The sequence below is a fragment of the Microtus oregoni genome, unplaced genomic scaffold (genome assembly GCF_018167655.1).
Source record: "Microtus oregoni isolate MIOR12 unplaced genomic scaffold, Mior012 000003F_ref0000135, whole genome shotgun sequence".
NCBI lineage: Eukaryota > Metazoa > Chordata > Mammalia > Rodentia > Cricetidae > Microtus > Microtus oregoni.
This window is the reverse complement of record NW_024543062.1, coordinates 9,458,085-9,477,113: the sequence shown is the minus strand read 5'-3', so window position 1 is coordinate 9,477,113 and position 19,029 is coordinate 9,458,085. Positions and strand designations below refer to the sequence as shown.

The 19,029-nt window shown below is 51.7% G+C and overlaps 1 protein-coding gene across 2 annotated transcripts in view; it reads right to left on the bottom strand.

Annotated features, from left to right (window-relative positions):
• Clip2 (CAP-Gly domain containing linker protein 2) overlaps positions 1-19,029 on the bottom strand; it is a 59,666-nt gene that overhangs the window by 31,796 nt on the left and 8,841 nt on the right. For both annotated transcript variants that reach the window (XM_041648246.1, XM_041648247.1), the window contains exons 2-3: positions 13,495-13,685; positions 987-1,543 (exon numbers count right to left, since the gene is read on the bottom strand). In XM_041648246.1, the coding sequence (XP_041504180.1) occupies positions 987-1,543; positions 13,495-13,618 (681 nt within the window). In that variant the 5' untranslated portion in view covers positions 13,619-13,685. The remainder of the gene's footprint in view (positions 1-986; positions 1,544-13,494; positions 13,686-19,029) is intronic.

Sequence of the window (19,029 nt, the reverse complement as noted above, 5' to 3'; positions counted from 1 at the left end):
ACTCTGATCCTCCTGCCTCCACCTCCCAAGAGCTGAGATGACAGGTGTGGGCCAGCATATTGTTTTATGGGGTGCTGGGATCAAACCCTGGGATCTGTGCTTGCCAGACAACCTCTTGACCAGCTGAGCTATAGCCCCAGCTGGAGACTCCCATTTTGTAAATGTATCATGGTTGGACAAGGTGTCTAAGCAAGACCAACCTGGTCTGCATAGAAAGTTCTAGGCTGGCTAGGGCTACATGGTGGGACCCTGTCAAGAAAGGAAAGAAAAAGAAAGAAAGAACGAACCAGTCTAGATTTAAATGCACCACCACCACCACCACCACCACCACCATCACACACACACACACACACACACACACACACACGAAATGCTCAAGTGTTGAAGACTCCATCCCCAGCTGGGGGCAGGACTAAGAAGGGACTGATCACGAGGGCACTGATTCATCCGTGTTAAATTACGATGAGTTCATAGCTGGATGGGCTGTTAGGAGGTGGGGCCTGCTCAGAGGAAGTACTCACTGTGGGTGTTTTGACATCAGGTCCCTAAGCTCTGCACTCAGCTTGTACTCGGCTAGCAACCCCCTCCCAGCTTTCTCCCACTGTGCCTTTCTCTCCAGACCCAAAACGATGGAGCTGGCCAACTCTGACCCGATCCCTCCTAAGTCACATGCTTAAACCCATCTTTCCTCTCTTGTTTTCACCTCTGGTATTTCATCATAGCCACGAAAAGCTGATGGACAGATGGGTCTGAGACCCAGAAAGTGCACTTGCCCAGGTTCACACAGCAACAGGCTTCGGAGCCAATGTCTTCTCCACTGCTATTCTATGCTGTACCAATGAGGAATGCGGCCTCATCCATGTTCAAGTTCCCTTTGAGTCCCTTCTCCGCTCAGCCCCTAGGTTCCACCTTATCCAGGAAGTGGCAAGGGGCAGAAGACAGAGAGAGAGAGGCGGTGTGCCCAGCCGGGTACCATCCACACTTACCAGCACACGGTCTCCCAGGTGGAGGTCCTTGTCACCACGCTTCACAGAACCGCTGTCAGAGAGGTTGGAACCAGACTCATTGCCTGTCTTCACGGAGCTGTTAAGGACACTCTCCCGCAGGGGGATGACTCGGCTGGTGAGTGGGGGTGTGGCAGTGCCAGAATGCAAGGACAGGTTCTGGGCGGTGAGGGATTCCACTGAGTGGGCGTCACTGCCTGAGCCCTCAGCTGTGGGCTGGCGGGTCAGCTTGGAGGGCCGCGTGAAGATGCCCTGCAGAGCCGGGCACTCGAAGTAGCGCACGCCACCCACCGCTCCATCATTCTTGCCCACTGGGTCGTCTAGGACCACACCGGCCCACTGGCCTGGTGCAAACTGTGTCTCACCGAGGTACTGCACCACACCTGGCTTCACGCCATTCACCCACACCCTTTCGCCCACCACAAAGTCCCCCAGGAAGTCATCACCCACTTCAGCTGCCTTTGGACCTGGCTTCTCAGAGACAGCGGTGGTGGCTCCGGCCGAGGAGGGGCCCGACGCCTGCTTGTGCAGGGGAGACCCTGTGGATAAGTTAAAAGGCAGTAGTTAGGAATAGCCTGGGAACTGGGAGACAGACAGTCAAAGCTGGAGGGTGTCAGTTATCTGACGGGGAAACTGAGGCAGGCGTGGTCAGCAGTATGACGTGTGTAAGGCTTATTCCCTATGGACAGTGGGTAACTCAGAGGCTTTCCTTATTCTTTTTTTTTTTAATTATTTATTCTGAATACAATATTCTGTCTTTGTGTATGCCTGCAGGCCAGAAGAAGGCACCAGACCCCATTAAAGATGGTTGTGAGCCACCATGTGGTTGCTGGGAATTGAACTCAGGACCTTTGGAAGAGCAGGCAATGCTCTTAACCACTGAGCCATCTCTCCAGCCCACTTTCCTTATTCTTTAGGCTACCAGAAGTGTCCAGTGTTTGAGCATCTCAGGAACACACTGCCCTCTACACGGTCCACACTGGAGGGGTGAGTGTGGCTGACAGGGTAGAGCTCTTGCATGAGGCCTGGGCTCCATCCTCAGGACCTCAAAACACAAACAAACAAAAAACAAAACAGAAGTTGGACCGATTAGATGGCTCAGTGGGAAAAGGAGCTTGCCCCACAAGCCTGGCAATTTGAATTCAATCCTCAGGACACACATGTTGGAAAGCTTACTTTTTAAAGGAGTCCTTTGACCTCCAGATGTGTGCCAAGGAATGAATGCCACCCCCCCTCCCTTCCATAATAAACAAACAAATGCGAACCAGTCCTGTAAAGTGTGCTTGGCAGGCCTAAGCAGCTATGGGCCTAGCTCTTTAGAGCCCCGAGCGGTGACCAACCCATTCCATCGAGGACCCCACTTTACCTGTCCTCTGTGCTTACAACACAAGAAGGGGTCCTGGGGTCTCGGCGACCCAGTGTGGCTATTCTTAGAAAAAAGCTACCAGCTCAGCTGTCCGAACCCTCAGCTGTCCCAGCCCACAGGACCCTCAGATAATCTCTTCTGACCCCTGCCTCTCGCAAGGGTCACAGGTCCTCCAACCAATTGCTTCAACAGCTGCGACAATTCAGGTCACAAGTCTGTGATGCCAGACGAGAGGTTCTTTGATTTATCTTTCCTCTTTTAGCCACCCCCAGCCCCCTGTCTGGTCCTCCCAGCTGCCCCTGCCTCACAGGAACTAAACCCTCTTCAAATTCCCCACAAAGACAGGCAGGGAGATTTCGGCTGCCTGGGGATGGGAGAACACAGGGGGCCCCAACAGATTTGTATTCCTAGTTCCAGACTTGTTACACATTGGCCAGGCTTGGTTAAACCCCCTCCCTAAGTCAGCGCCTCAGTTTCAATTTCCCCAAGAGACAACTAGATAAGATGTATATATATACATTTATATATGTATATATATGTATATAGAGAGCTGTGTGTGTGTATATATGTATCAATCATAGCCCAACAATATATGTGTGTATATATACATACACACACATATACACACACATATACACACACACACACACACACATATATATATATATATATATCCATATCCTGAGTACTGTTGGACTATGATTTTTTTGTTTGTTTGTTTTTTTGTTTTTCGAGACAGGGTTTCTCTGTGGCTTTGGAGCCTGTCCTGGAACTAGCTCTGTAGACCAGGCTGGTCTCGAACTCACAGAGATCCTCCTGCCTCTGCCTCCCTAGTGCTGGGATTAAAGGCGTGCCACCATCGCCGGGCTTGATTTTTATTTTAATCTTTTGAGATGCGCTCATGTAACCCAGGCTGGCCTCAAATGCCCTATACAGCACACAACAGCCTTGATCTTCCCTCCTCCACCTCATGAGTGCTGGGAATACAGATGTGTACCACCACACCTGATTTATGGGACGCTAGGGATAAAACCCAGGACTTCTAGCAAGCTAGGCAAACATGATACCAATTAGACCACATTCCCAGGGCCCTTCCGTTGTTTTGTTTTTAGAGTCAAACTACATAGCCTTGGTTGGCCTTGAGTTCACCATGCGGAAAAATCGAACCTTCAACTTACAGCAATCCACCTGCCTTATCTTTCCCAAGATCGTAAGCATGAGGTCACCAAGTCTAACCGATACTGCCAATCTCTGCCAGGGCAGGTGGTTCGTGTAGTGAGAGCTCTTAAGTTGTCACATGGGCCAGCCAGTGGTGGCACATGCCTTTGAGTCCAGCTTGGGAGGCAGAGGCAGGAGATCTGAGTTCGAGGCCAGCCTGGTCTACAGAGCGAGTTTCAGGACAGCCAGGGCTACCCAGAGAACCCATGTCTTGGTGGGGAGGGAGGGCAAAAACACAAAACAAAAACAAAACATCTGACACGTGGGCGGTTCTCTTGGCCCACACCCTCACGGAACCACCTGAGGCTGGAGCCTGGACTTAGCGTTGCCTCTGAGATCCCCACCGTTGCACACACTGGCACAATGACCCCATGAAGGCTAAAGGCCAGTCACATCTGGCAATGCACATCTGTCATTCCAGAAGTGGGAGGCTGAAGCACAAGGACTTCTGAAGGAACTCTGAGCTACTGACTGACAGAGTTCAGGATGGGACCAGACAAGTTAGTGAGCTCCTCAGCCATGCGTCAGGGACACAAACTATACCTCACGCAAGCAATTTATCCTTTTCCTGGACAGCAATTCCCATCAGGAGAAAAGGCACACAGAATTTATTTTGAGTGGCTGGGTGTGGTGGACCTTGCTCTTCAGAGGGGTAGGAGGAAGGATCAAGAGGTAAGGGTCATCCCCAGCTACATAGAGAGCCTGAAGCCAGCCTGGGCTACTTGAGAACCTGTCTCAGATTTCACTATTGCTGTTACTGCAGGTTTCAAGTTCAAACTAAACCCAGTGTAGAAGCGCTCACCTTTAATCTTTCGACCCAGCACCAGGAAGCAGGTGGATTTCTAGCAATTCCAGACCAGCCAGGTCTACATATTGAGTTCCAGGCTCATCAGAACTGCATCGTGAGACCCGGTCTCAAAAGCGTTCCAAGCAGAGCTTCGAGGCAAAGGATTAAGGATAACGTGAGGAGGAAACAGCTGCAAGTCTGGTTCAGAAGCAGGTGTGGGGCTCAGGGTGGGGACCCAGACGGCACTGTCCTCTGCATGAAGAGGACTCGAGACTTGCCTTGTCTTGGGCAGGGACAAGCCTTTTCATCTCTGTCGGGGGGAGGGTGTGCACGCGTGCAGACGCATGCCACACATTGCATATACCATGTGTGTGCAGAGGTCAGAAGAGGGTGCAAAAATCTCGGGAGCTAACCGTATAGGCAGCTGCGAGCTGCCAGCTGTGGGTGCTGGGAACTGAGCTCTGGAAGAGCAGCGAGCGCCCTGAGGCACTGAGCCATCTCCAGCCCCTCACCTTGTTTTCCGAGATAGGATCTCTCACCGAACAGCTTGCCAAGTATCTCTGTCTCCCCAGGGCTGGGATTATAGCGCAGGTGCACCACCGCACCTCATTTTCTAGTGTCTCCTAACCTGAGTTAGCCTGGAATTTCCTCCAGAGCCAAGGATGACCTTGAACTCCTGACCCTTTCTGTCTCTACCTCTGAAGTGCTGTGACTACAGACAGACACCGCCATGCCTTGATGTGTGACGTTAGGGATGAAATCCACAGCTTCCTACACGCTTGGTCAACAGAGTCCCATCCCAGCCCCACCCTCAATCTGTTTTTTGTTTTTGTTTTGTTTTGTTTTTACATAGGTTTTGGGGGCTTGAACTCAGATCCTCATTCTTGCAAGGCCAGCCCTTATGGTCTGAACTATTTGCTCAACCCCAATAGGGTTTTCTTTACCTGCCAAGGCTCAGCCAGAAGGAACCCCAGCTCACTGAGCAACTACTACCGGCCAACCCTGTGGACACAAGGAGGCCACCAGGGAGGACAAACGAGGACCATCAAGGAATGGGGGAGAAGCACACAAGAGGAGAAGCTGTAATTCAGCCAGCTGAGCCTAAGAAAGGAAGGGAGCAAGAGCTCTGGGGTATGGAAGGGAAGGGGCACTCGACCCTGAATGGGGTTCCCATGATCCCTAGCTGGGCTGTGAACACGGCTCCGTTGGTGGAGTGCACACATGAACCCCACCTCCAACACCACATGAACTTGGTGTGATGGCACATGCCTGTGATCACAGCACTCTGGAAGCAGAAACAGGAGGGTCAGGAGTTCACGGTCATCTCTGCTTGTATGTAGTGAGTTCAAGGTCAGCCTGAGCTACAGGAGCCTGTCTTAAAAACAAAACAAAAAACAAAAATCCACATACACACAAAAATAAAAGAGAAAAAAAAATGAAGCTGGGGAGATGGCTCAGTGGTTATATGCTCGCTCATCAAGCCTGAAGACCCGAGTTTGGATCCCAGAACCACCATAAATACCAAGTGGCCACATGTTATTCCGGCCTCAGAAGGTGGAGGATGAAATAACCATATTGATGAGCTTGGCATTTGATTGAGAGACCCTGCCTCTGGCCATAGGGTGAAAGAGAGATGAAGAGAAATCCTACAGTAGCCCCAGGCCTGCAAGGCCTACCCAAACAAACAGATGCAGCCCGACATACACGTGCACACTGGTTACCAGAACCTATAAACCCTGGGATGACCTCGGCTTTTGCCTTGATGGCCTTGGATGGAAGAAAGGTATCCTACTCTAAGTCCTGGGCCTCCTAGGAGGCAGTCACCTCTCTAAATGTTCCATGAGACACAGTTCTAGGTGCACAGGATGCTACGAAGTGGGATAATATAATTAACTTCTACGCTAAAAAACAAAACAAAAACCCACCTTACAGGGGCTAGAGAGATGGTTCAGAGGTTAAGAGCACTGGTTGCTCTTCCAGAGGACCTGGGTTCAATTCCCAGCAACCATGGTGGCTCACAACTGTCTGTAATGGGATCTGGTGCCCTCTTCTGGCATGTAGTAACACATGCAGGCAGAACACTGAGTAAATAATAAAAAATTAAAAAAGAAGAAGGAAGAGGGAGGAGGAAGAGGCGGACAAGGAAGAAAAGAAGGGGAAGGAGGAGGGGGAGAAGGAAAAGGAGAAGGAGGAGGAGAAGGAGGGGGAGGAGGAGGAGGAGAAGAAGAAGAGGAAGAAGAAGAAGAAGATGATGATGAAGAAGATGATGATGAAGAAGAGGAAGAAGAAGAAGAAGAAAGGCCTTAGGGGTACTTTCCTGTGGGACCTGTCGGAGCTTTTATCGTGTTCATGAGTACCCTGACCACACAGGAGGGGCTAGAATAAGATAAGCCTACTGACGCCTCAGCGAATCTGCCATCTTCAGCAGCAAGAAATGCTAAAGCAGGTAAGGTGTGTCATCCTGCCACGGAAACAGCAGTTTCTTGATGCCACCTAAAGAGCCTGCCTGCCCACCTGTGCCAACTCGCAACAGCAGCTGCCAAAAGCCCCTCACTTAGCCTCTTTCCTCCTCCTCCAACTCCATGGTGCTGTGCTTTCTTAGTCCGCACAGGTCTACCGGATGGGCTACTGGACTTCAGCTCCAGCAGCTGGATACACACCAATCCCTCTGGTCAGGCTGTCCATCCTTAGGGGGTTCCCTCCCCCACCAAAGGAACATACATACATGGCCTGAAGCCCCAAGTGGTTTTCTGTTCCTAGCCCCTCCTGCTCCCCAGGGGCTCTCAGAGTCGCAGGCCGTGAAGGAAGGAATGACGAACAGCCAGAACGATGAACCTCTCTGGAATGGTATCTCCCTTCAATCAGCCTTCAGACAGTTCCCACCCACATGGCGCTCAAGGAAGGCTGGGTCTGTCCCTCCCATAGCGAAAGAGCCCTCTGCAGAAAGAACACCCCCACCCTGTGGCACCTAGCCAGCAAAGCTGCCTCTGTATCCTGCGTTTCCCCGAAGGCATCCTCCATCCGCTTACTCCGGGTCCAGGAGTGCTCAGCAGCCTTCCAGAGTCAAATGCCACTCGTGAGCCCTCTCTGTCCCCCCAACTCAGAGCCTGGAGACAGCTGGGGATCCCGGGCTGGGATGGGGAGGGGATGTGACGAGCTTCTTACCCTGAAAAGAGCAGAGCCAGCTCCCCATGGAGAAGCTTCAGGCACTGGCCATAGGGTCTAGTGGGCAGGCAGGCCGGCAGGCAGGCGCTGGCCTTGGTCCCCGCCTCCCAGATCGATAGTGGACAGAACGTCAGGAGTGTTAGGAGGCAGCCCTGCCCCCTGCCACACAGCTCCGGAAAAGCTCATCTTGGCTTCCCCATCCTGACACCATTAAAAAGTTTAGGATGTGGTCAGGGGAGGGAGTCGAGAAGCCGGCCTTGAAGGAATGCTCTTGACCTTGGCTGATTGAAAGTGAACAACAGGGGGGCCTGGTCCACAGTGATCCAAACGGCTCCGGCTCCGACTAGGCACTCGAGTGATGATGGGCAGGGAGTGGAGGAGCAAGACTATACCTTAGGAGGGTGAGGCAGGAGGATTGCCACACATCTAGGCCGGCCTGGATTACATAGGGAAACTATCTCAAAAACAGGAGGGTGAGTGAGAAGGCCAGGGTTTAGGGAGAGGCATTTGCCACCAAGTTTGATAACCTGAGTTCAATCCCTGGGACCCACATGGTAGAAGGAAAGTACTAACTCCTACAAGTAGGCATCTGACGTTCACACGCCTGCTGTGGCATGTGCGCTCACACACATACTACACATTATACATGTGTAAAATAAGCAATAGGAAAATATATCTAAAATAAATGAACCTACATCTGAGGGGCTGGGGTGTGGCTCAGTGGTAGAGCCCCTGCCGAGAATCCCCCAGTGAGGGGCTGGGCTGTGGCTCAGTGGTAGAGCCCCTGCTAGAATCCCCCAGTGAGGGGCTGGGGTGTGGTTCAGTGGTAAAGAACCTGCCTAGAATCCCCCAGTGAGGGGCTGGGGTGTGGCTCAGTGGTAGGATGAACTATTACTGGGTCATTCAAATGTGACAAGATGAATGCTGTGACAAGGTGAGTGACAAGCACAACCAGGAAGTCCTTCAAGGCCTGCCAGAATAATAGAGACCCAACGGTTGCCTGTGGCCCATATTTCTCTGCTTGGTAACCCCAGGTCCTAGCACATCTTCCAAGGGCCAGAAGGGACTTCTTAGGCATTGTATTAGAAGGAGATGCCAGAGACTGGGGAGATGGCTCAGTGGTAAAGCATTTGATAATGATACACATGCATGAGGACCTGAATTCCAAGCCCCAAGACCCATGTAAAACGGCATGGTCATGTACCTCTGTACTCTGATAGCCTGGACAGCACCATGGGTGATGGAGACAGGAAAATCTTTGGATGCTCATAGGCCAGTTAACCTAATATAAACAGGTAGATGATAAAAGATCTTGTCTCCTGTGAGTTCTAGGCCAGCTAGGATTACACAGTAAGAACCATATCTCCAAGAGAGAGAGGAGACTCTCAATATAGAAGCTACAAGAACACCTGAGCAGTCCTCTGACCTCCACATTGTGCTCTGCACACTTGGATTGCCATTGTCACAGGTACATGAACACACACACACACACACACACACACACACACACACACGAGACTTCAGAGAACCTTCAGAACCAACAGAACCTTCCTTCCCAGTGCAGAGTGGACGCCACACTGAGCAGGCACCTGCCTGTTGACTGCCCAGGACTGATGCTAACATCTCCCTGGGTCCCACTGACAGACAAGTCCTAGAGCATCCTCCAGAGATGCTCCATCCTATCCGTGTTCCTCCACCTAGCTCCACCTTTGGAACCACCTCGGTTTGCATCCCAGGGAGATATCCGCCCATCAAGTCTCCTCCCTGGGCCCCTGCTGCATCCTGTGTCAGGCTTCTGGGTATCAATACAGACCTCCTCTGCTAAACATGGCATTCATCCAGGCCATTTCCCCGGCCAGACCCTCTCTGCCCAACGCTGACATCATGCCTTGGGAGGGAGCCACAGCCTTGCTTCCCAAGGCAGGCGCCAATTCACACAAGGCTCTCAAATCGTCCTGGGTGTCCCTCACGGAGTCCCAGTCCCCTCAATGCTTTTTGTTACTGACTGATAAATCTGTTTTGAGAGAGGGTCTCCAATGTCCGGAGCTAGCCTCAAGGATAACCTTTAACTCTTAATCCCCTATTCCCCACAGGCTGGAATGATAGATGTTCATTATATCTGGTTTACGTAGTGCTGAGGACAGAATCCAGAGCCTTGTGCATGCTGGGTAAATATCCTGCCAACTAAGCTACATTTCCAGATTTTGAGACAGGGTCTCTCATATTTAGCCCAGGCTAGCCCTCATCCCACAATCCTCCTGCTTCAGCCCGAGTGTTGGGATTACACATATGTACCACCATGCCTGGTACCTCCATCGCTTCAGAGGGCAGAGAGCCAGTCCCATGGGTGGCTGGGAACCTAAAGGGCCCAGGAATGGGGAGTGTTTTCCCTAACAATTGTTACCAAGCATAAAGGTAGAACCTTTGCCTAAAATGACCCAGTGAGAGCCTAGGGGTATGGCTCAATTGCAGAGTACCTGCCTCAAAACGCCCCCACCCCTGGGAGGAGCTAGAGATGTGGCTCCGTGAAACGCTGGTTTGGCATGTGTGAAGTTCTGGATTAAATCCCAGACACTTGGAAAAAAAGAAGTTGGGGCTCCACTTGATGGGGGGGGGGCAATGAAGAAAGAACCCAGAAGAGACAATGGGCCTTTCTCCCTGAAGGTCATGTCCTGGCCTAGGGCCAGGCTGGCTGGTACACTTCCCCAGCCACTGGCTTCCACAGAGTTACCCCTGCTGGAGTAAGCTCAGCCCTCTGGGAGCCTGGGGTTAATCTCTCTTTGTACTTAAACTGCCTTAATATTTATTTTTATCTTATGTGTAAGGGTGTTTTATCGCATGTAAGTATGTGCACCATGTATACGCAAGTGCCTGACCAGAGGGGGCATCGGATCCTCTGACACTGGAGGTACAGATGGCTGTGGGCCAGCGTGTAAATGCTGGGAGCTGAGCCTGGGTCCTCTGCAAGAGCAGCAAGAATAAGTGTTCTTAACCACTGGACCATCTCTCCGGCTCCTGGAATTCTGTCTTTGTTGCTACATGTATGTATATGTGTGTATGGTGTTGGTTGTGTGCAGTACGGGGGTTGGGGTGTGTGCCATAGTTCTTGGAAGACATCTGGCAAGGTCATTTCTCTCTTTGTGTCATATGGGTTCAGGGATTGAGCTCACAAGCCCAATGAAGCCATTTTTCAATCCCTCCATTACTCAGCACTTTCAAGCTCCTCCCAAGAAATGACCCTGAGTACTGACTCAGGACAGCGGCCCTGTGGCCTCCCCATGACAGGCAGTAAGCACGCATCCTTTGCCTCAATGACTGTACATTTGCTCTCTAGCCTGGTCCTCCCGTCAACCCCCACAGTCTATGCTCACAGTGGAGCTAATACACTTGGGGGGTCCCCTAGGCCACACCCTGTACAGTTCTTCCCATGCTGGAAAGACACCTGAATCCCTTCCCTCCATCTGATACCTCCCAACCTCAGCCCTCCTCCTTTCCAGATGTGTCTTTGTGTGTACACAGTCATGCTGTATGTGTCCATACATGGTGTGCGTGCAGGCAGAGGAGGCTGGAGGTCAGTACTGAGTGTCATAGTGACATGCCTATTTCTGTGATAAAATACCCTGACAGAAGGCAACGAAGGGAGGAAGTGTTAGCTTCTCAGTTCCAGGTCATGGTCCATCACAGAGAAGTCATGGCAGGAACTTAGATGGCTGGTCACATCACATCCACAGTCAAGAGCAGAAAGAAATGAATGTCTGCATACTCAATGCTCAGCTGGCTTTCTCTACTCTCACACAGTTCAAGGCCCCAAACCAGAGACCAGTGCTGCCCACTTTCAGGTCTTCCCAGGTCGAATAACAATCAAAAGAATTCAAACACACAGACAAGTTTACAGGCCAACACAATGTTGACAATCTTCTGTGAGACTCTCTCTTGCCATGTAATTCTAGGTTGTGTCAAGTTAACAATTAAAACTGGCCGCCATACAGGGTGCATGTCTTTAACCCCAGCACTCGGGAGGCAGAGGCAGGCGGATCTCCATTAGTTCAAGGCTAGCCTGGTCTACAGTGTGAGTTCCATCCAGAACAGCCAGGGAGAAACCCTGTCTTGAAAAACAAAACAAAACAAAACAAAAACAAAAAACAAGGAGAGAGACAGACAGACAGACAGACAGACAGAGGAAGTGATCCTGCAGGGGGTGGCTGGGATGGTGATACAGAAGCCCTGGGGCTCCAAGTTAATTTGGCTTGTGCAGAAATAAGACCCTTCTCGGGGCTGGAGAGACGACTTGGTTGGTCAAGTGTTTACCACACAAGCGCGAGGGCCGGAGTTTGGATCCCCAGCACCCATGTCAAACCCAGCAAGGACATGGCAGTTCAGCAAGAGGATCCCTGGGGCTTGCTGGCCAGCCAGCCTAGCTGAATTGACCAGTTCTGGGTTCAGACAGACAGACAGACAGACAGAGACTCTGTCCCAAAGAGTGAGGTAGGAAGTAATAAAGGAAGACTCCCAATGTGGTGGGTAGTTAATTTTTTGCGCGTGGGGGGGGGGTGTTCCAAGACAAAGTTTTTCTATATAAGAGTCCTGGTTGTCCTGGAACTCACTCTGTAGGCCAGGCTGGCCTCAAACTCATTTACCTCCCTAGTGCTGGGATTGAAACCGTGCATCACCACCACCCCCGGCTTTGTTTTTGTTGTTGTTTTTTTTTTTTTCAAGACAGGGTTTCTCTGTGTAACAGTCCTGGCTGTTCTGGATAGAACTTGATCTGCAGACCAGGTTGGGCTCAAACTCACAGAGATCCCCCCTGTCTCTGCCTTCCAAGTGCTGGGATTAAAAGGTTCTAAAGGTTCTTCTGGAATGCCTCCATGAGTCAAGGGGATCTTCCATCTTGGAGGGGACACTGGACTGCACCGCACTTGCTGCAGGTTGTCGTCAAACCTTTGGGACAGTCCAGTGAGATGGGCAGAATCCTATGCTGCCGTGTGAAGTGTAACATGTAAGGGACTGTGTAGAGCTGTTTATAACTGGGTACTCATCAAAGACACAGAAAGACAACTCTCTAGCTGGGTATGGTAGATCTTGCCCATACTCTCATCACTGGAGGACTTGGCAGGGTGAACAGGAGTTTGAGGCCAGCTGAGCTGTATAACTTGAGACCCTGTCTCTAAACCTAACCAAACTCTTCCCAATTCTAGTATACCCTCTATGATAGTGAGATCTGTCAATCTGAGAGAATCTGGGCATGCCTGTGGGGATGTCCGCGCTTCTGTTGACTGATTCAGGAAGACCCATTTTAACAGTGGGTGGGATTACCCCCTGAGCAGGGAGTTCTGGCCCCCAGAAAACAGAGACAGAGATGGACAGCAACGTGCATACACCTCTGCTTGATGATGGTTGAGATGTGACCAATGGCTTCAAGTTCCTGTCACCTAGATTTCCCCACCAAGATGGCCTCCTTGAATTGTGAACCAAGACCCAACCCTTCTCCCTTAAGTGCTGCCAGGGTATTTTACCACAGCAACAACAAAAGAAACTAAGAGATCCCTTGTGGTTTAAAAATTCGCTGTTGAGGTTGAAGATGAGTTGGTAGGGTTCTTGCCTGTCATGCACGAAGCACCAGGTTCCATTCCCAGCACCGTACAAACCGGGCACACCGGTACACAGCAGTACCCTTAGCATCTAAGAGGCAGAGGCAAAGAATCGCTGAATGTCTGAGGCTAGCCTAGGCTACACAATGAGTTTCTGAGCCCTGCAAGTGACACAGCTCCCTCTGAGTTACCCACACTCCTGTAAGAAACCCCAATAAATTCACTGGTTCATCATGCCGGACTTTGGTGGAATCCTTCGTTTGGCCTGCTGTTAGTGTCCTATCCGCGTGGGGTACACGTTTGCTCATGTCTCCCCAGGAAAAGTCCCCATGCTGCAGCCCCCTTCCCACTCTCGGCCCCACCTACCTTCCTTGGAGCCACTGGCTGGTGCCACCACGGAGGATGAAGCTGACCCTATGGATGGCCTGCCCACAGGACTGGAGTGCTTGCCCCCTCGACCAGGGGGCTTCAGGCCACTGGGCTTCTGCATGGTGGGGCCACTAGGAGGGCAGACAAAGGCAGATGACGGTCACATCCTCCCTGCCATCCTTGGTCACCTGCGGACAGAACACAGGGGCAATGGAGTCATAATGTCCTGACTAGCACGTGGGAACTTGGCTGGTCCCAGTCCTGAAACCATCAGAGGCTGCCAGTATTTCCTCTCCGTTTTGTTTGAGAGAGGGTATCCTGTAGCCCAGGCTGGTCTCCAACTCATTATACAGTAGAGGAAGACATTGAGCTCCGCCTCCATCTCCTGAGGGCGGGGTTACGGATGGGAACCACCACACCTGATTTACTCAGGCCTGGGGATGGACTCAGGGCTGGTGTGCTGCACTCTTCTCCTTTGGCTTGCTATTCCTGACATGGGGTCTCACTACATATCCCAGAGTGGATCTTCCGCTCCTAAGCCAGCCTCCGGAGTTGTGATTACCAGTGTACCTCACCAAGGTCCACAACACTGGCTCACTTGTAGATGGAGAAGTGACCTTTGTTTTGGGGCTGCCTAGCTGCGGCTGCTAGAAGTTGCAGAACTTATGAGCGACCACAGGGGACAGCTAGCTGGTGAACCGGGCCACCAGGGAAGGCAGAGCAGAGTCTGCCCCTCCCTCCACTAGTCTCAACTGTTGGTCTGGCCTACACCTATCTGAAGGGCACTGCCACACACACCAGAAAAGATCTAAAAGAAAAAAAAAACCCGTCAGCTGACTCCTTTAATTCCAGCACTCGGGAGGCTGAGGCAGGAGGATTGCTGCAAGTTAGTTAGTTGTTTGTTGTTCAAGACAGGGTTTCTCTGTAGCTTTGGAGCTTGTCCTGGGACTAGCTCTATAGATCAAGCTGGCCTCGAACTCACAGAGATCCTCCTGCCTTTGCCTCCCGAGTGCTGGAAATTAAAGGCGTGCGCCACCACCACTCAACTGCTGCAAGTCTGAAGTCACCCTGGGATACATAGCAAGACCCTGTCTCAAAAAAGCCAAGAGAGGCTGGGCAGTGGTGGCGCACACCTTTAATCCCAGCATTCAGGAGGCAAAAGCAGGTGGGTCTCTGTGAGTTCAAGGACAGCCTGGTCTACAGAGCTAGTTCCAGGACAGTCTCTAAAGCTACGGAGAACCCTATCTCCCCTATCTCGGGGGGGGGGGGAGCCAAGAAAGACGAGGTGGTGGCAAAGAATGGGAGAAAAGAAAACACAAACACACATACACAGGACAGGGAGCTCTTGGCAGAAATGCTTGGATATCTCAGAATGTCTCTCAGTCATGTGTTCAGCAGCCAGTGTTTGCTTTTGTGTGTGTGTGTGTGTGTGTGTGTGTGTGTGTGTGTGTAATAGGCATTCGCCTATCTAGAGTCATTCACATACTGAGTAGGGGCTCTACCACTGAGCCACGCCCCAGCCCCTCACTGGGGGATTCTAGGCAAAGGCTCTACCACTGAGCCACGCCCCAGCCCCTCACTGGGGGATTCTAAGCAAAGGCTCTACCACCGAGCTACACCCCAGCCCCTCACTGGGGGATTCTAGGCAGGGGCTCTACCACTGAGCCACACCCCAGCCCCTCACTGGGGGATTCTAGGCAGGTGCTCTACCACTGAGCCACACCCCAGCCCCTCACTGGGGGATTCTAGGCAGGGGCTCTACCACTGAGCCACACCCCAGCACCTAACAGGGGTACTCTAGGCAGGAGTTCTACCTAGGCAGCACTATGTGAAAAGGATTAGGAAGTGTGGCCTCATGAGAGGAAGTGTGTCACTGTGGAGTGGACTTTGAGGGTTCAAAAGCCTACTCCAGACCCAGTCTCTCTCTGTGTGTCTGTCTGTCTGTCTCTCTGTTTGTGGATGGGGGCATTGCTCCTTCTCTGGCACCACACCAGCACGCTGCCATGTTTCCTGTCATGATGATAATGGACAAAACCTCTGAAACTGTAAGCCAGCCCCCAGTTAAATGTTTTCTTTTACAGGTGTTGTCCTGGTCATGGTGACTCTTCACAGCAATAGAACAGTTACTAAGACAGAGATGCATGCATTTAACCCTAGTGCTGGAAGGCAGAGATAGGTGAATTCCCTGGTCGGCCAGCCTAGTCTTCTTGGTGACCCCACGCTAGTGGAAAAGCCTGTCTGAAAAAACAAAGAAACAACTTCCAGAGTTGACCCCTGACCTCCACACAAGGGTGCATATATGTGCACTGGGACCAGACACATACACACACACGAAGAAAAGAGAAGGGAGAAAGGAAGGAAGGAGAGACAGAGGGAAAGGGAGGGAGAAACAGAGGGGATTAGTAAAAAAGGGAAAGGAAGAAGGGAAGAAAGAGAAGAAAAGGAAAGAAGAGATGCTGGTGAGATGATTCAGAAGGTAAATGTCCTTGCTGCTAAGCCTGAGGACCTGAGTTCAATCCTCAGGTCCTACACAGTAAGAGAGACCAACTCTTGGAAACTGTCCTCCACATGAGCAGGCAGCACACGCGGGCCCACATGCAAAAATAAAGGGAAATAGATTATTTTAGGAAGACATCCTCATAGAGCCAGGAGCTAGAAAGATATACTCGATTTCATGGTTTTTATCACAGTGGCACGGTCATGCTGAACTGGCCCCCGGGCTAGCCCTCCCCTACCTCCCAGCCCAGAGGCCCTGCCCTAAAACAATATTTCCAAGACCCTGACCTCAAGGGACAGCGCCTGCTTGCTTCAAATAACAAAGGAGAGCCGGGAGCTGGCAGAAAGGAACCAAGCCAGCTTTCAGCCAGTTCCAGCTATCCCAGCCAGGGGACTGAAGGGGACCGGAAGGGGGGCGGGGGAGGGGAGAGTGAGAGCAGGAAGAGGGGAGGAGGCAGAGGGCTGAGCTGGCCCTCTGTGACTCAGCCCTGCTTGGGGACAGAGAGCTGGTTGTGGGGTGGGGGGCGGGGACTTGGGAAAGCTGTGACATGGCCATGTGGCCTCTGGCCACAGCACAGTCATGGTGGAGGCCATGAAGGACTGAGGTCTAAATTCAGTCTCCCTCCAAGGTGACAGTACCAGGGTGGTCACCTGTATGATGGGATGCAGGCAGCAGGCGTGGTCAGCACAAAAGAGGCAGAGGAGGAAGCTCTGGAGTTCCGGGTAGGCAAATGGCCTAGCAGGTTTAGGCAACTGCCCCCAAACCTGATGACCTGAGTTGGATCCCCAGGGCCCACAGGGTGGAAGGGCAGAACTGGCAGATATACACACTAAAATGTCATAAAATTAAAATTTTAAAAAAAATCAAGCTGGGTCGGTAAGGTGTTTGCTCTAGCATCCATGAAGCCCTGGGTTCAATCCCCTGCACTGCATAAACCAGGGGTGGTTATGTACACCTATAATCCCCAAATTTGGGAGGTGCAGCAGGAGGATCAGAAGTTTAGATTATCCTCAGCCACACTGCGAGTCTGAGGCCAGCCTGGGCTACAAAAACAGTTTAAAAATTGTACACCAGGGCTGGAGAGATGGCTCAGCGGTTAAGAGCATTGCCTGCTCTTCCAAAGGTCCTGAGTTCAATTCCCAGCAACCACATGGTGGCTCACAACCATCTGTAATGAGGTCTGGTGCCCTCTTCTGGCCTTCAGGCATACACGCAGAAAGAATATTGTATACATAATAAATAAATAAATAAATATTTAAAAAAAATTGTGAACCATCTTGGTGGTGCACATTTTAATCCCAGCATTCGGAAGGAAGGGGCAGGTAGATCTCTATGAGTTTGAGGCTAGCCTGGTCTACAGAGTAACAGTGTAGCCAGGGCTTCACAGAAAAACCTTGCCTCCGGAAGGAAGGAAGGAAGGAAGGAAGGAAGGAAGGAAAAACAAAAACAAAAACTGGGGTCTAAGTATGGCTGCCTTGTGGGAGTGAGGATGCCTGAGTTGGGAAGACATAACCCCAGTATCCCAGATACTTGACACAGCTCAGAAGTCCCATATCCCAGCTCTCTCTGGCTCTGCACAGGAGCACTGTCTGGGAACTCAGGTCCAACAAGAGCAACAGGCCCCTCTGTGCTGCCCTCAACTGCCATTTCTCGGAAGAAACCGGACCTCTGTTTCAGGGTTTCCATTTCAGCGGCCTGGGGGTGACTGGCCACAGTTTCAGCAAGGGACAAGGCCAGTCGACCCAGTGAATTTGTGGAGCCCCAAAGACAGGAACAGTGCCAAGTGGGGCAATGGAAAGCCCAACTCCTCAGAGATAATGTGGCCCCGGAGCAGGGAGGAGGGCACCAGGATACAGGCACTCTGGCCCAGAATCCCAGGAAAGCTCCTGGCCCTGACTCCTTCACTGCGTGCTTCTGCCAGGAGACAGTCCCTGGATCAGGGTACTACTACTCCTGAGGCTCATGTATGTCCAACCTCCTCTCTTTCAGTTTTTAATTTTTTACGGGGAAGCGGGGACGGGGATGGCTGTTCATGCATGTTCCATGTGACAAAGGGTGACAACGGGAACGGGTGTTCATTTCTCTTCTTCCACAAGAAGGTTCTGGGGATTGAACTCAGGCCATTGGGGCTTGTCAGCAAGCCCCTTTACCTGCTGAGCCAGCTTGAAGCCCCTTGTTTTTGGTATCTGATATATAGCCTAGGCTGGTCCCAAACTCTCCATCTTCCTGCCTCTTTCTCCCCAGGGCTAAGATTACCGGGCCTGGATACCATTCTGATTGCATCTGGCTGAGGGTCAGAGAACACAGGCAGCTTGCTATGGGTCACTGAGAGGTCACCTGAGTCCATGACCTCCCAATCCAAGACAAACCAAAGGCAAGGCTGGGACGGACTCTCCCTGTGAGTCTTGCCAACTTCCAAGCCTCAAACCAGCTGGGCCTCAGGCCTGGGAGAACCAGAGAGATGGAGTCCATCTGCCTGGCCCCTGACCTCACCCTCCTTCCTCCCCCCCACACCCTCCCCACCCGGATCACCGGCCCAATACTTGCAAGGCTGTGTTAACCACTGGGAAGCCCATGGCAGAGATGCGCAAAGTTTAGGGGTGAGGCCCCCTTGAGAGTGCCGAGAAGGCAGAGCATCATGCAGAGAGAGAGAGATGGCCACAGAGACCAGCATGAGCCTCTGGGAGACAACATCAAAGCACCACCAGCTAGACACCAGGGAGACTTGGAGACTTGACTTCAGGGAGGGAAGTGGCTGGAGCTGGGAAAGCTGAGCAGGGAAGACAGACCAACAGCAGCCAGCCCCACAGTCAACTGCCAACGTTGTTGGTTAGTTTGTTTGTCTGTTTAATTGGTTGGTTTTTGTTTGTTTGTTTGTTTGTTACACAGGGTCCCTTCATGAAGCCCTGGCTTGTCCTTAACCCATGTGGGTCAGGTTGGCCTCGAACTCACAAAGTCTGCCTGCTTCTGCCACCCCAGTGCTGGGATAAAAGACATAGACCACCACACCTGGACCAACTTTGTTAGTTGTTTGT